Consider the following 18,153-nt stretch of genomic DNA (forward strand, 5'->3'; position numbering starts at 1 on the left):
CTTGTTCTTTTTGTAAACGCTGTGTTGGTACAACCTCTTGTCTGGGTCTGAGAGGCTGAACCTCGTAAGCTTGGCACCATTTTATAGATACGAGTAAGCAGCTCATGAGAAACTACCAGAGCAGCACAGGTACGACTTTTGTCATCCTAAACTGTGGGAGGGGTTCAACTCTTGCTTTATGAAATGACATGTTTGCATGATATCGTGTGGCTCAGCATTTGCGATCATACTAAAGCTAGAAAATGAGGTTTCAGCAGTGTTCCCTCCTCTCCACCTTTTGTTCCATCTGTACTCTAAGACAGACTTCACTAATGACTGTGTGGTTTGCAAGTGTATCTTAAATTTTAGCAGCTAGGTGGGCGCTGACTATCATTTTCTTTTGTATCAATATTGAGATTAATGTGAGAAATCCAAACTAAATATCTTCTGGGGCCCTTTAAGAACCTTTACTAAGTCTCCTAAGGGTTTAAATATAAATGTCCACTCACTCTTGTTTGTAGATCAGCTACAGTGCTATATCTAAGCAGAACTAAACACACAGAAAAGGCGACCTGGCCGGCCTGTTGTGGCACACAGCAGTTCAGAGGAGCTACTGGACACACGGATATTTGCACTGTGGTTTCCGTCTCTTATGGATTCTCTGCATCGTCGTGTAGATGGCTGTCGGCGAAGCAGCCTTTCTGCCTGGTGCTTTGCTTTGAGCTCATATATGTAACAAGGCATTGGGCGTACAGCACGATGGATTGGCATAAGAAGGTTAAAGGAAAAAAGCTTCAGAAGAATGATTATGTCAAATGAGACTATGGCACACAGCAACGTGTCAGTTAAGTACATTATAAGAAGTGCAAAAACAAGAAACAAAACACATGTGACAAAAACCAAGAAGTCAGAAACAGCCAGTGTCGAGTATGAAGCTATAAAGTTGCATTTTGAATGAGGCGAGTAGAAACTTTTAGCCTGATCTCATAACGCAGTCATCGTGACCATTTTGAGACAATTCGGGGGAGGACGTGGATCATCTGTAGTGATGGATTATTGGCTGCTCGCGCCATCCCTCACAGAGACTTCCTGTCGACTGTCAAAAACAACTACGTCACCTAACGACAGCAATTAAATTAACATCATGCCGCCTTGTCAGATCCACTTATTAAAGGAAGACATCCTGTTTAGGGTCTGGCTTCGGGCTCTCGTCGTCGTAGCAACCATGTATCAGCCCTACTCTGCACAGGGAGGGGGGTCAGGATGGGGGAAGCTTCAGGTGTCTCTCACAAACTGTCACATGCTGTCAGAGCTAGAGTGTCCTCTCCTTTAAGATGAGCTGGAGGATGTAAAGCAGGGGCATCTAAGGAGGCGAATCCAGGTGTGTTGTTGCTGCGGTTGGCTCAGGCTCAGGGGCCAGGAGAGTTGGCTTACAGGAAACTGGTAAATTAATCCTAAAAACTTCTCTCCTACTTGGTTTTTTCTTTTCCTGCCAATGCTATCGAACGCTTTGCTCTTAAAATAAATAAATTCAAACACTAGCCGTTTCACTTTGTACAGCCTTTCACTTCTTTGTTCCTGCATCTAGTTCTGGGAGTGGTTATATTCACAGTTGACGTGTTCTACAAAAACATAGCCATTGACTAGCCCTTTTTACAACCCTTTCGGGTTCCTATGAATCTTAAGTTAAAGAGGCACATTAACCTCCTCTCAGGCATCCGCTTTATCTTCATTATAGGCTAACAGGGTATGTATGCATTATTCATCAACACATCTTTGCTATCTCAAGCAGTAATATTTCCTAGTCAACACAAGAGTTTCCATCAGGGATACATCGCTATCAACTACTGGCTGACCTTGTCTTGTTTAAATGTATCTGAAAATGGCTTATTATGGCTATTTAACACCCATTCCCTCATTTAACATGGAGTCCTCTGTCACTACTGACAGTTTCATGTGGAAGCAAACGCTGAGGACGGCAAGACTGGCAAATGCTAAAAAAAAATTTTTCCTCCCTCAGGCAGCCAGTGGACATCCAAATGAATTATTGATTGAAAGACTGAAAAATGGAACGTAGCATTGAGTAAATATAATTGCCATCCTTGCCTCCACTTTCCAAAAAGCCAGAATCACTCAGAAGATAAAATATATGACAGGAGCCCTGTCCATAATTTGTTATTTGCAGAAGAGGAACTACGGAGAAGCGTCCGCACGCCGCAGGGGGAAGAGAGTCTGGGAGATGTGGGCACTTGCAGAATTAAGCTGCATTGGCTGCAAACGAATTGGCGAACAAGTCATAAATAAAAAGGAAAAAGAAAATGAGTCTAGCTACATGAAAATATCTCAAACAGTCCAAGGTATCACAGGAGTGTCTTCTTTTCATTTCACCTGCTGAATATTCACAAAGAGGATATCATTTTTCATCACTCTCCCTCTCTCTCACACACACACACACACACACACACACACACACACACACACACACACACACACACACACACAACCATGAAGTCTAAACAGAAGCTACCAGTCAGCGCATTTCAAACCAACAAATGTGTTTTTTTTCTCTCGTTTTTTTTCTTCCTCTACTTCTGCCGTCTCCTTTTAGTTCTTTCTATGGCTTATTTTGTAAAGCACTGAAGATTTATAAAACCAGGTGAGCTCGACTTGTTGGTGGTCGCCTAACAAACCCGGGGGATTCTGCCTCTCTGTGTTTCAGAGGATCAAAGCCATACAGGAGTCATCAGAAGGACAACAATCATAGCATTAGTTTTGTTTGCACCATTTTTCTCTTTTCCCCTTTAAAGAGGGGGGAAAATACAAATAAATATACTCTTGGTTATGAACATACAATATACACATCCACGATCAAATGAAAAACGGGGACAACTTATAACACTTTTTTTTCTTTATAGGTACATTCCTTTACAAATGTATACAGTCCCTAAGAATGAGAAACTGAGGTATCGACCGGGCCTGACATAGAGACCCCAATGCCCTCTGGGAAACAAAGGTCAGAGGTCAGGTGATGACACATTCGTGCCCTCCCCAGTTCAGTTTGTCAGCGAGAACAGGCCAGTGTGTGTGTTTGTGTTGTTTTTCTCCTCAGTTTGCCCACAATGACCTGCAGAATCAGGCCGCGGCTACTCTCAAAGACAAAGAGGAGAAGATTGTGTGTTTGTGTGTGTGTGTGTCTTTGTCTCGCTGAGCGCCACAGAGCATGACATGGCATATTTTACATGGTGCGTTTAGCAAGTTGGTGGCTGAAGTCCGAGTTCGCTCGCCGAAGTGATGACCATCCAGGAAACTTCAGCTCTCGTTTTCTCATCTTTTTCTTTCCCTTCCTGTCACGCGGTCACTTTAATCTCCCACCTCCACGTGTTGATGTCATTGTGTGTTTTTGTATCCACAGTGTAGGTATATTAGCAAGGAAATAATACAGAAATAGTGACGTCCGTCTTTGTTTTTAGGATTCCGTGAAGCGAAAAATGACAGAAATTTTTCTAACCTTGAAAATGACAGACGTTAGGTAAGAAATCATGAATCTAAAACCTCCTCCTTCCTTTTTTCTTTCTTCCTGTAACAAATTTCTTTCATCACTTTTAACTGGTTTCTTTTTGTCCTACATGGCAGCTCAGTTCGAGGGAAAAGCTCTGCTAGTTGTAACATTTCTCAGCTGAAAATGAAACGAAAACATTATCTTGACGCTTAGATTTAACTGCTTTTGTGGGCTTTTATTGCTGCCTTTAAAAAACAAAAGAAAAAACAAAACAAGCATTTCCTGAAATTTCTCCTAAAATCCTCTCTGGCGGGTCTGATTTGTGGCACAGATTGAGGCGTTTCTAAGCGAAAAACACCGACACCTTATTAGCTTAAAGCGTCACTGCTGCGGCTGATCCCGATCTCTCACCTCTCATCCTTTTTTAATTCATCTTCCTTTCCGCCCCAGGCACATGTCATGAGCTCAGATTCTTCTAATTTGGTTTTTACATGAATGAGAGATGCACTCAAAGAAATAAGTGACGAAAACTGCTTTTCAAAAAAAAAGCTTCTGATAGTAAAAGAGCACAATGGTTAAATGCTCATTGAAAGGTTAGTGCTGGTAATGTGGATGAGCTTTTTTCGTATATATATTTATATATATATATATATATATATAAAAATGATATTAGGCTCCTCAAAATGGATCTGAGGACCTTTCACCTGTACGTCTTGCTACTGTAATCCCTCTTTAATAAAAGAGACATATTTCTTTGATTTGCAAAGTATTTGTAAAAAGGATTCTTGGTCGATTTTTAGTTTAGATGATTTCATTTGGGTCGAACTTGAGAGGAAATGTAAAGTTAACTATGGTCGAAGGGGAACCTCTGAAGTCACCGTGTATATGACCGCAGGGGGGAGGGTGGGGCCCATCATCAGGGGGGAGGTGGTATCTGTACCCCCAGGAGCTCATATGCAAAGATGTTCCAAAAGATGGCGAAGAGAAGGAAGGTGATGAAGGAGAAGACGATGACCCACCAGGAGCACTGTTTCTGCAGACTCTCCTCGTAGCTGCGCAGGATCAGCAGGCCCATGCTGATGCCGACCACAGCCCCCGACAGGTGTGCCATAAAGCTGGGCTGCGGTCCGGAGGAGGGCAACGGCGGCGAGAAACGGAGCCAGACTGCACGACCCACCTCTGAACTCACTGCAGAGGGAAGAGGGGAGAAGACATATTTGTCACATCGGTGTCTGCTCATTACTGCAGCTGTGAGGAAATCATCTCCACATCAAAGTCCACATTTTGGGAAACATACTTGTGAAGGAGAGCGAGTTAGATGGGAAGACTGATACCAGTCTCTGATTGATCTGTTGATAAATATGCAAGGTGCAGGCAGCAGCTGATGAGCTTATCTAAGCAAAAAGACTGGAAACATGAGGGAAACAGCTGGCCTGGCTCTTTTCAAAGGTCACAAACTCCAGCTATCAGCAACACTGAATAACACATTATATCTAATTTATTCAATTCATAAAAGATGTTTAAAAAACAACAACAATTCAAAGTCAAAAAAGGAAGTCATTTAATGAGCATTTCTTAGGTGGGACCAGTAACATCCTGAGTTTGACATGATAGCATTTATATGACCGGGCATTCTACTAGTCTGCTAGGACTGGGTTGTACTTTCAGATCTGCTACAACACTTCATGGCATAGATTCAACAAGAGGTTGCAAACATTCCTCAGAAATTTTGGTCCACATTGATGTGACAGCATCACGGAGTCACTGCACATTTGCCAGCTGCACATCCATGATACCAGCCTCCTGCTGAAGTTGGCTGTGGCGTTAAAACAATACTCAGCAGGTACTAAGGGGGTCAAAGTCTACCATCCAAATGGTGCAGTAGAAATCAAGACTTGTCACACCACAATGTTTTTTTCAAATCATACAATTTTTTAGCTGACAGAAGCTCCACCTGCACTCCTTAGACGTTGGAGGCTGTTATTTGAGTTACTGTTATCTTACTATCAGTTTGAAGTTGTCCAACTAATGTGGCATCAACAAAGCATTGTGACCCAGAGCAGTGAGAGAAATGTCTAGTTTCTCTTTTTCAGACCTTTCTTGTAAATACTAGAGATGGCTGTGTGGGGAAAATCCCTGCAGATCAGCAGTTTCTGAAATACTCAGACCAGCCCGTCTGGCACCAACAACCACAGTCAAAGTCGCTTAAATCACCTTTTTATCCTCATTCTGATGCTCAGTTTGAACTGTGGCAGGTAGTGTTCACAAAGTGGTTGGTAAATATATGAAACTCTGAAAATTATTCATTATGTTTGAGTGTTTTAATGCCAAATCTTTCAGGGATCTGTAACTTTAAGTCTATTCAGATTTCCACACACAGATTCTGAAAGAAGAACTTTTTATTGTCCTTAAGCACAAGACGCCACGTGCATCACTCACTTTGCATCATATAAAGATCAGACGCTAGGTCTGAGCTGGGCTAATGTGACTGCTTAAAGATGATCTGTGTGGGGGATTGTGCTAAAGTGTTTTATCAAAGTCTGCTTCTGCAGACAAAGGTCTCGGGAGGATTTAAATGGAACTTTATTCGAAAAAATTGCTTTCAAAATATTATTCGCCTGTGGTCGTTGGGGCTATTCCAAAGTCTCTTTAGCTGAACAAACACTCAGCACTGATCCTATAAACACAGAGCAAATTATAATTTGGTTTTCACAGCTGCACACACAAATAACTTGTCGCGTTTTATTTTGAAATATCTGTCCCCTGTTTGGAAAACACTGAGGAGAAATATGAAATTCCAGCAGAGACTCGCCGCTCTCTCGGTTCGGGGGCGGCAGGCTTCGGACAGATGGAGGGAACATATTGCTCACTAATGAAAGTCAGAGTGTATCGGCCCTCGTGTGGAGAAAAGGGACAAGTAGTATGACTCAAATGCTACGAAAACAAAGCAGCATGTTCAACCAGGGAGCCTCTCGCTCTGAGCCACTATGGATGATAGCTTAAGCGGCACATATGTTGATCGGCCTTACGTGTTTTTAACCCCACTCAGAACATGTATGAGCTATACTGAAGTGTCAGCATGTCTGCTTACGTTAAACATATGCTGAAAAAGAGCAGAAATAGAAACGAGAGTAAAATCTAGAAAACTTACTGCAAACTAGCGCCAGGATCATGCGGAGCAGCTTGTATGGACAGCGCATCCCGGCCCAGTTCTGCAACACAGAAGTGTCCTGTCAGCACAAACAACCACGGAATATCTGACCATGTTATAACAGCCCGTCAGGGAACACCTCGCTTTCTCTCCTCAGGCCATATTTAGCCTATGAAGAAAGACAATCCACATCCACGACAGAGAGAAGCGGCGGCGCTTACACGAGACAGAGGCGCGATTATGCACCTGGCTGCTCTCCACTTACTGGTTCCAATCCAGTTGCACTCTATTAATTAGGACGAAGATAATTTAAGGGAATGGCAGAATGGACCAATAAGTAGCCTTTGTAAATCCCTGCGGGGGGAAAGAACAATGGCATCCTGTCTTAGAATAACACATTTACTTTCCAGGATGAATAATTGCACCAGTCCCATCCTTCCTCAGGTCCCCAGCTGTTGGGAATATGACCCAGCGCTTCTCTTTTTCTCTCACGGCACAAAAATAAATGGAGAATACCATGTAAAATTCAGGAGGGGTGTATAAATAAAACCTGCTGTGACCGTAGGTTTAAAACAAGCCAAGAGCAGGAATGCAGGTAAAGTTAAAGCAGGTTTTTTTTAAAAATATAAATGATTAATGTCGAGGAGGGGAGAGGTCAGCACAGCAGAGCGGGAGAGGAGGTCTGAGCTGGGAGTGATGTGATGTTGCTTCTGTCTGATGGGACACATTTCGCTTTGATGCTTCCACTCTTGTAGGAGGTGAAGAGCAATCTGTAGCCGGAGCACGGCCACTGCATTTTGTCTGTTACAGGTCGTGTTATAATACTCAGGGGGCTGAAATGGAGAGAGACAAAACTTAAGAGTTGCTCACTAACTATAAGAAGAAAGTTTAATGTGGCTCCAAGACAGATTGCAAAGATTTTATCCAGAGCTGTACGTCTTCTAGGCAGTGAGGTACAGAGCCTGAAACCTTTCTGAACCTGAAAATGTCTTGGTTTCTTGAAATTTAAAAAGTCAAGATCGGAAAAGGTTTCAGAATTTCTTAACCTCTCCCCACCAAACTAGACAAAAACTCATCAGTGCAGAACTAAGAGGCGCCTTAAAGGATTTCCCAACAACAAACCAAACAAACTGTAAGCTGCTGTGAGCACACAGTTACAGTTACAGAGGCTTTGCTTTGGGCCCGTCAGCACGTTTTAATTTCCATTTCTGCTGGCGTCCTCGCTGCCCACAGTCAACAGCGATTAGTTAAAGCCAGTCGTCAGATGTAACACCGCCTTGAGTTTAGAGGAGCATGAAGAAGCCGCCTTGTGCCAAATACACATAATTGAATGCTGGGGAAAAGAAAGAAGGCTCTCAAAGCAGCATTGTGGGAATTCACTTCCTGTTTCTTCAGCGGACACAAATAAAAACAGTAAAATACTTGCTCACTTGAGAGTTAATAATACAGATGACAAAAAAGAAAAAAGGAAGGGTCTAGTGTCTGAAGTACACCAGCCTTATACAACCTAAAGAATTAACCTTATTTTGTTAATAAGATGATAACAGATAACGAATATTGTGTGCTCGTGTGTACACGTGGATCACGTGCAGCAGAAAAACTACTGGGTACACTTTACAACCAGTAGTTTTTCCTGATTAATGTCGTAATTTCCTTGTAAATACACGGGATTTCATCTTTTTTTAATTAAAATGTAGATATGTTTACCTACAAATACTTAAAGGTGGGTACACTAGCAGGTAACAGGTCAGGTTTTATAGGAAACAACAAAGTAATTATACTGTAAGTAAATTTAACTAGTGTCTAATTAATTTTACATAGTCCATGAGTAATTTTAAGTATTGGATAATTTAGTGGAAAAACAAAGGATATTTCCTCATCTTAAGTTGTAACACTGTACATTTCGAGGCACAGGACATAATATAGAGTGGCTTAACTTTGCCTAACTTTCAAGGAATTTTACAGTATAGTTACTTACAATATCATTTATTTCTCTCTTCTTTCCAGTCTAAATGTGGTTTGCTAAATTCTTTACACACAACTTAAAATAAATAAAACTACATTTACCTACAAATACTTAGACACTACTTCAAATTACCTTTATACTTATTATTACTACTTATTTCCTTGTTTTCACTAAAACACAACTTGTTACTCACTTATTCTAGTGTACCTCTAACTTCTGGGTATTTTACAAGAAAGAAGAGAAATAATACTGTAAATAATTTTAAAAGCTGCACAAGTTTGTGATTTTAAGCATTTCTTAATGTTTCCACTTACAGGTATTTTACAGGAATGCAAACACAAATTATACTGTAAATAATTTGAAGCACATTGTGTCTCCTTTCCTGTAAAATATCTGGAAGTTAGGCAAGGTTGAGCCACTATATTAGAGAGCCCACTCCCTGAAAAGTACAACGTAAGTTTGGGAAATATTGTTTGTCTTTCCAGTAAATTACCAGGAAATGATGCAGTACTGCAAATCACTTACAGAACAATTTGTGTCTCCATTCCTTAATTACGCACTACTTAAAATTCCTTACACGCGACTTAACTTTACAGTATAATTATTCCTTTGTTTCCTGTAAAAAACAGACTTGTTACCTCCTTATTCTAGTGTACCTACCTTTAAGTAAGTCAAGATAAATATGATTAGAATGTAATTTCAAGTAAAATACGTTGAAATTCCATTTAATTAGAGAAGAATCATACCCTTGTTCATGGGCTAGTAAAGTAAAAACAAACAAACAAAACAGTGAAGTCCACGCTGTTGGTCTGTTCTGACATTTTGTCCCTACCAAAAAACGTTTTCAGACATAACAATGGAAGCGACGATGATGATGATGATTGCAGTTACCATGACGACATTGGCCAGATGCGCTGAGCACAGAGCGTAGACCCCCCCGGAGCCCCCCACCACTGGAGCACGCATGTCGGTGATGGACACTGTCAGCGAGCCTGCACAGACAGAAAGAGAGAAGTATATTAGGAGTGTAGGTGTGAGAGAGCGCACACGATGCAGACAGAGAGTGCGTTTTGTGTGTTTTAGTGAAAGAGAAACAGACAGCATTTTAGAGCAGAGGGGAAAAAAAAAACCAAAGGCAGCGTCAGTTTGCTCATCACGCAGCAGCACAAGTCACCTTCCTCACAGCATTTTTCCAACAGTCTCAGTGTTAAAATCACAACGCTCACAGGGGCTGTGCTACATCAGCCGACCTTCACGTGCCCGTTTATATTAAATCCATGGCCCACTCCTAAATATGTACACACACACACTCAGGCAGGTTTGCGTGGAGTCTGCTAAAACTGATTACATAAAAACATAGAGGGCTGAAAAGTAATGTTTCCTAATTGGACTTTCCTTCGGAGGCTGATGTCTGATCAAAGCAGGGCCTGAAGAACATAGCGAAACCTTGCCGAGGAGGATAATGTCCAGTTTGTGTGCTCTAAATGCTTTGTGTTAAATTCATGAGCGACGTCTAATCTGGGACGTGCAGATATGGAAAGAAGCCAAATGGGTCTAAAATGATAGTTTAAACATAAAAAAGAGTGGCAGTGACAGAGGGAAGAGCATAATGGCCCAACACCGAGTGACTGCACTCTTACGTAACGGTCACAGAATACGTTTTGACTTGTAACAGCAGGTGTAAATGATAAAATTAACAATGGCTGAGTGCCATTTGCTGGCTCACGGTCACGCTGCTGTGGTTTAGTGGGACAAAAACGGGATTATTTACACCTGCGCTTTTCCTACTATGACACGTCTAAACGCCTGCTATGAAGAGGCTCATTTACCAACAAGCCGGGATCCAGCAGCAGTTATTTGATGCCTTGTGATTTACTCCTTTGGAGTGGCGTGCTTAAAGCCACTGTGTGCACAGGTGTCTTCAATTACTGTGAACCTCGGGTCAGGTTTGGCAGAGCAGCGTTTAAAAAGATGTGATGTCGTCTGAGTGTATGGCCTTATAACAATTACGGTGATGTAACCTGTCCCATCCTTACAGGTGCATTTCAAGGAGCTGTCACTCATGCCCACCCCGGATCCATGTTTAGAAGAGGTCTGATCAGGCAACAGTGGGTGAGCTAGAGCTGTGTGGAAGCTTTAACCTTCACCCTGCCTCATGATCTGTTCAAGCGAGAGCATTTTTCTACAGTAATTAAATGGAAAAAAAGCGGCACTTACATAAAACACGACATGTTAAATTAAATTACATAATTCTCTTGGCCTCTCACTTGCCCTATGAAATAAGGATTTGCACCTACTGAGGCTTTATTTTGGTGCGCAACATGCAACAGTTAAAAAAAATGTAAAGAAATTTATAACGAGACCAAAGGGTCACTGAAATTACAAACATTTACATCAAGTGCGTGTCAGTCAATCAAGCAATTCTGAGATCAATCAACGTTTCTGTACATGAAAGATGAAGATATAGTCTGTAGCGAATTAGCAGACATATTCTGCACTAATAGAGGTTGTTCTGGCTCGCACCACAACTAGGGAACCTTGCAGCTGCTATTATTGTTACTTTTCAAGTATATGAGAAACTTTGAGTGTTTATGACGTACAATCACAGGCTAACTTATTAGAAACACCTGTTTAACTGCGCATTAACACACAGATATATACAATCAACCAATCACGTAGTAGCAGCTTGTTTAGGCATGTATTAAGGCATGTAGAAATGATACTGAACATGGCGCAGGATGGTCTGAGTATTTTGGAAACTCCTGATCTACTGGAACTTTCCCAGACAACCGTCTCCATAGTTTTCAGAGAATGGGTTGAAAAAGAGAAAATATCCATCGAGCAGCTGTACTCTGTGTTGTTATGCAGCCGAGCATCTTTGAAACTTGAAGCAGATGAGCTACAGCAGCAGGAGACCACAAAGGCTTGCTATTCCTGTCAGCTACGAACAGGAAACTGTGGCTGCCATTCAGATGCTAGAAGACTGGAAACATCATTGCTTGGTCTGATGATTCTGGACTTTTGCTGAAAGATCTTGTTTTCTGGGGTCAGAATTTGGAGCAAACAACATGGTCTGAAACACCCTGCCTTGCTTTGCATTGTAATGGTGTTTGGGAAGTAATTTCTTACCAATCTGAAGCAATTGTGTGATGCTTTAATGTCAATATGGAACAAAATCTGAGCAATGTTTCCAGCACCTTGTTGAATCTGTGCAAAGAAGAATTATGGCAGTTTTGAAGGCAAAAAGGGGGTCCAACATCATGCGAGTTGTACCTAACAAAAGGTCCAGTTAGTGTAAGTTAACAGTTATTCTATTAAATGTAGCACTGGCAGCTGGCATTTAAAAAACAAAGAAACAAACAATAATCTGTAAATACTGGCAAGGCATTAGTCATGTAAACACAGCTCCTAAAATTAGCCTTACAACAAGCAAAACCCAGAGAATCAAGTGACAGGAAATACGATGAAATAAATCCCACGGTTTGTGTTTAGTCCTGTTCCTTTGTCATCTGTCTCTTTCCTCCTCTCTTCTGTCATCTCTTTCCCCTCACCAGCCGGTGTTGGAAAATGGCTGCCCCTCACTGAGCCTGGCTCTAACAAAGGTCTGAAAACGGGATTCTTCCTACCCAAACATCGCCAAGTGTTTGATCAAAGGGGACCATCTTTTCATTGCTTTTCATCTGCTTCTAATATTGTAGGAGCTTCCCCTTGGAACATAAAATGCCTTGCTGACTGTTGCTCTGACAAGTGAGACACATTTCTCGACACCAGAAAAAGTTGAGCTCATTCTGCATCGCTATCCGAGCTCAAATGCTTGTGGGCTGCGTCGCATGTTCACACTGTCCCTAAGGATGCCGATTGAGAGCCGTGCCTTCAAACAATGTGACAGCGAACTTGACAGCGCAACATTTTGCTATACGAGTTGAATGTCGAGGCGAATAAATGTTTGTTCACAAAAAAAGTAAGAACAAAAGCAGCCAAAACACAACACAAAATCACATTTACAGTGTTACGGTGTTTAAAAGGTATAACCATGTAATTGTTGTGAGAAAAAAGGATTGCTGTGACGCTATGAAGTAGGACAGAATTCCAGGCTGGAGAAATCACTGTGGCGGTTTGCTCGCGAGGACGACGTTAGCCCCTGTTAATTATGCAAATGAGCTGATAAGGGAAGCGGAGAGGGCTGATAAAACAACACAGCTTCTTTTTAATCACAGCTGGGATTTGCTGGAGTTGTGATCTCAGATCTATAATGCATGTTGGAAGATTCACATTCTGTATGTGTGTGTATGCACGCACACTGGGACCGCACAGAGTAAACACGGTCTTAAAGAACGACTTGTCAGCCCGCGGTGCTGGTGATGATCGTGGAAAGACAGATGGTAATCAGAATGTGTTCCTGAGCCATTCATCTCTCTTCGCTCTGACACCTATGGGCTATTTCATGTGGATTTATGGTGCATATGAAGGTTGGTGCTTCAGAAAAAGATTTGAGAAGATTCACAGTGGCCCATTTTTTGTAGCTCCACCAAATTGCAATTACACAGTGTAGCATACAGTATGTGGTCTCTGATCTCTTCAAAGTAAAGAAAAAAAATTGATTTGGAGCAACTTCAGCAGCATCAACTTCTGAGTTCCCCTTTTCCGCTTCTTCTGGGACTTTCCTGCAGTTAATTTATTACTTCCATGCATTAGAGCCGGGTGATATATTGATATGAGAGATATCATCTGGGATTTTAGTTATGCTAATGCAATTGTTGTTAAATATAGTCTTTTATTGGCCTTTGAATTTCAGTTTAGTTAACAGTTTCTAATCCATTTCCATGCCTGCCTGCAATTATAGCTGGAAGCATTATATTTTCCAGTTGCTCCATTATCCATCCCATTTTTTAAGGAATTCTGAGGAAATGTTTTTTTTTGTTTGTTTTTTGTTTTTAAAACACATTTGTACCCAATGTCGACTATAGAGTGGGTTAAAATCGTTAACTAAAACTAACACAGAGGAAAAGTCAGAAAACCAACTCAAACTAAACTGAATTAAAAAGAAAACTTCAAAATTAAACAAAAATAAAATAGTGCTGGTCAGATCTTGTGCACCTGTCAAGCTTACTGCTCATCCTCAGCTAATTCTTTGCTAGCAATCTGGTTGACACGCTCTGTTCAACCGACTTTAATACAGGAAAAATCAAATATGCAGCGGCCAGAATTAGTATTCAGATTGTTGGTATCAGTGCACCTTACTCAAAGACCTTTTCCTCCACATAGTTGTCATTTATAAACTGCTTGCTACAAACCTTAGCATTGCAGCTAGCTAGTGGAATCTTCCTTTCAGTGCAGCTAGTTAGCGATGAAGAACCACTTGCTACTTAAGAGGGAGATTACGTGGATAGTGCACATGCCCTTTAGACGGTTCTTTAGTTTCAGTTTGGCTATTTTCCAACTACTGATATACTGTTACTAGTTAGCTAAATTGAACTAACGTATGATTATTGGGCAACCAAACAAACCATCATGTACTTGCACAAGATGGCACTACATATGCTCCAAAAAGTTGAAGTCTAAACACTCTTTTCTTAAATCCAGCTCCACAGACAGTGTTAAATCTGTGACAGTGTTATATAATGTATTTTCTAATGTCTTAAAGTGGTTGCTCAACTTTAAGTTGCATTGCTTTTGAGAAATCACTTTACCTTATAGAAAATATTGTTTACATATCCAACAGAAAATATGAATTTGGGTCATATTTCTGTCACCTAACAGATGTAAAGTACAATGTTCACTCTCTCTTAAAGGGAACTATTGGCCCTTTAACATCTAAGTGCTTAGTTACTTTAGCCAAATATGACTGGTTGCAGTTTACTGCTAGGCTGATATCAGGCCGGTTAGCGTCAGCGCTTTTATGATTTGCATGCAGTAAAACCCAAAAGTTAAAAGTAATAAGTTACATCTCCTCATAGTTGTAGGGACTGCAGAGAGGGTATTCTCAGTGGGTTCATTACTATCAGTAAAGCCTAATATATGTGACCTCAAAGGATCCAAAATGAATGTCAAAATACAGCTGGGAACAGCTTTATGAGCAGAGAGGTTTGCTGACTTGCTGACTCCAGTACAGATCACCTCATTTGAGGAGACATTCAGGGATGTGACACCACCATCTGCAGGTGAGGAAGAGGAAACAACCTGGGACCTCCGGCTCGGAGGAAGAGCGGAGCCCCACAGGGAGGATACGAATTGCTATCTCCTCCTGCTCACCTGACTTTGGTGAGAGGCTTCTGAATACAGTATGAATACTGAACAAGCGCATCATGTGGGCTCTTCTGCCTCAGGGGATTTAAGATTTAGGATTCTCGCACTCAGCAGGAGCTGAGACGTGAGGAGTGCGATTACTTCAGCAGTGAGCCGACACTTTCCATCTCAAGCACATGATATTTATTGGCGCCGTCATCATCATCAACATCCTCAAATCTTTTTGTGAGCTTGCAACATCCTCAAGTCAACTGCAATGTAGACAGTAAAAATGATGCATTTTATAGAGTGTATAGGTCAACTACACACTCGGGGCTATACTCTGTCTGCTGCAGTAAAGTCAATGCTGCTCACAGAACTGAGCCTCTCTGTCAAACCACACATGGATACTCCAGGCTGCCCTTAAGCAATGGGTCAAATTGGGATTTCCAGTCTCTATGAGACAAGTGGTGGTAAGGTGATCGCAGGCCAGAGTTTGACAGTGCCTGAGGCTGCGCTGCTGTGTAGCCAGTAAAATACAGGCTGTGCCCGAGTACAGTAAATGTTCTAACCTTGAAAAATACGGAGAAACATGACACGAGGCTCTTCAGTGTCTGCAGCTATGTGGCCAACTATCAACCGTAGCTACTTCAACTATTTATTTCATAGCTAATGCACTTAAGGAGAACATTTTATTAAATGGATGTTTAAAAGGCAGGTTAATGGTTGTAGATAGTTTGGGTTAAAACTATGATAGTGAGGGTTCAAGAGGGAACAGCACGATAAATTTAGCAAACGCTTTCTGAAAAAAAAAAAAACGAGTTTCTGACTGTTTTTTTTTCAGATAGTCTGTTTTAACTGATTTTTTTTCATCACCTATGAAGTGGAACAAGATGATTAGCATATACACCCTATGCTCGCCTGGGCAGCTGATAGTGGAAGCATTTTACAGTCCTGTGAAAAAGAACGGACTTTATACACTCCTGTTAATACCCAAATGCACCCTTACTGTTTCAACAGAAATTAAGAGGGTAATTCAGAGGGTTGTACCCAGGCAATCCTAATCATAAACATTTGAATAACTGATCATCAGTAAGTATGAGCACCTCTATAAATCAAACGCTTTGGCAGTTTGCTGGTCTGCAGCTTTAATACTACAATTTTCATCTTTGTTTGGATTTCATCAACTCTTGAGGGAAATATCTGGTTTTTCAACTGCTTTAAGCTCCATGTTTACCGGATAATCACTCTGGGTGTTATAGCTGTTGGGTCAGGTACATTACAGTCAGGCCTTAGCAATTTTTCCACTGGAAACTGTATCGATGAGAGTGGACCAGACCAGCAAAGCTTCAGGCCATGGGACCAAAATAATGAGCTAAAAGACTCTAAAGCACCGAGGAGAAGCGCAGAGTTTGGCGATTTATCTGTGGGTGTTTCAGTATGTGTCACAACTGTCACTTTAAGGTTGGTCATCTGAGTCATTGGTAATACAAAAATATTGACTACTGCAGATTAAAAAAATAAAACAAAACGAAAAGAAAAAAAAAGAAAAACAGATGCCGCATTAAAGATTCCATTCAGGAATGTAAAGTACGGCTGAAAACATTAATATGGATTGAGATGCATTTCTAGGTTGGTCAGCCAATAAATTACTCAGGAGAGGACAATTAAAGGATAATGAGTGTTTATTTATTCAGGTGGTTGAGTCAGTAAAGAGCACAGAGAAATCTGTTTCTATTCGCTGTTCCAATCTGCCGGTTTAAGTTCAAAAGAAAGACGACCTGAAATATATTTTCAATACATTTCACTGTGAGACATTAAAGAATTTGAGAGAAACGGTTAACTTGATAAAAAGGTTCAATTACTTAAAATGGAAAGAAGCTTCCACTTAAACTATCGGGCAGGAAAACACCTCCTCACTGATACTGTTAGACTGTTAGCTTTTAGGTTTGCTGTATGTGTACACAGTCACCTCAGACATCTTGTATGCATTAAATCTTGTGGCTCTGCACAGAGATGTGCTGTAGTCAGCATCTCTGCATCACAGGGCTGCCTGTGTTGGCTAATAAACTGAAGAAATGCCAGATCAGATTTATTTACTAAGCACAAATAAGAAGAGGGGTAGATTGATGGAAAGAATGAGTGCATGAGGAATGGTGACACAGTCAGGCTGCAATCATGCAATCAGATCTGCAGGTTTTACCTCAGTGTGCTGCCATTTAAATTTTCTGCTGTCCATTTAGAAGAGTTCCTGTTAAACAAGCTAATCACGATGCCGCTGCTTGTACCTGCTGTTTTAATAGGAATCAGATTAAGTAACAAATACATAGGAGCGCACTGTGAAATTTGCGTGGATTCTTTTGTTTCTTTGGGTTTAAAAAAATTTATCGTGTAAATATGAATGCAATTGTAAACAAAAAACACCAACATACATAGACAAAGCTGCACATATGGTGATGGTGTTAGATCTTTTAGGATGACATTATTTCACACCATACTGAATGAACTCATGTGAAAGAATAAAACTGCCAAAAATGTCATGTCTGTAATTAATAGGCCTCAAATAATAATGTTCAAAATCTGCTCAAGTTACTGGTATAGTAAAAAGAAAGTACATAAATTCTAATCTCTGCAGGTCTTAAAATGGGTTTAATATAACATCACATGACCAACAACATGTGACATATTATAACATCATTATTTATTAAACAACAGTTAAGCATCAGCTTAACTGATAATCAGCAAGTGTGAGCACTTCTATAAAAGCAGCATGTTTGGCAGTTTGCTGCTTTGGAGCATTCAGGTTTGTGTTAACACAATGCCAAGGATGAAAGACAGTGATTTCAGAGAAGTAACTGTTGCTGCCCAGTAGTCTTGGAAGGGTTACAAGGCCATTGGCGAACAATTTGAAGCCCATCATTCTAGAGTGAGACAGATTATTTACAAGTGGAAACCATTCAAGACAGTTGCCAGTCTTCCCAGGAGTGGAAATCTTAGCAAATTCATTCAAAGGTCAGACGTTGCAATGTTCAGCTTTTGTCTAAAAAGAACATGGCAGCATTGCTCAGGTTTGCAAAGCTGCATCTAAACAAATTCCAGAACTGTTTCCTTTGGGCAGATGAGACCAGAAACAGCACATTGGCCCAAACGCCTCATTCCAAATGTCAGGCACGGTGGTAGAGGAGTTATGATTTGGGCTTCTTTTCAGCCATAGGCACCTTATATTCATTGAGTCAATCATGAACTTCTCTGTATACCAAAGTATTCTAGTGTCAAATGTGAGGCTAAAACTGGGCTCAATGATCAATGAATCAATGGCCAAATGGATATGGC

At 41.0% G+C, this 18,153-nt stretch overlaps 1 protein-coding gene across 1 annotated transcript in view; it reads right to left on the minus strand.

Annotated features, from left to right (window-relative positions):
* Nucleotides 1-4,394: 4,394 nt before the first annotated feature.
* Nucleotides 4,395-18,153, minus strand: part of rhbdl1 (rhomboid, veinlet-like 1 (Drosophila)) — a 51,122-nt gene continuing 37,363 nt past the window's right edge. The window contains exons 6-8 of the mRNA XM_085360606.1: nucleotides 9,487-9,587; nucleotides 6,630-6,690; nucleotides 4,395-4,666 (exon numbers count right to left, since the gene is read on the minus strand). Coding sequence (XP_085216732.1) covers nucleotides 4,395-4,666; nucleotides 6,630-6,690; nucleotides 9,487-9,587 — 434 coding nt within the window. The remainder of the gene's footprint in view (nucleotides 4,667-6,629; nucleotides 6,691-9,486; nucleotides 9,588-18,153) is intronic.

The sequence above is a fragment of the Diplotaxodon limnothrissa genome, linkage group LG8 (assembly GCF_057381915.1).
Source record: "Diplotaxodon limnothrissa isolate DT_005_m linkage group LG8, D_limnothrissa_male_GT1.1, whole genome shotgun sequence".
NCBI classification, from domain to species: domain Eukaryota; kingdom Metazoa; phylum Chordata; class Actinopteri; order Cichliformes; family Cichlidae; genus Diplotaxodon; species Diplotaxodon limnothrissa.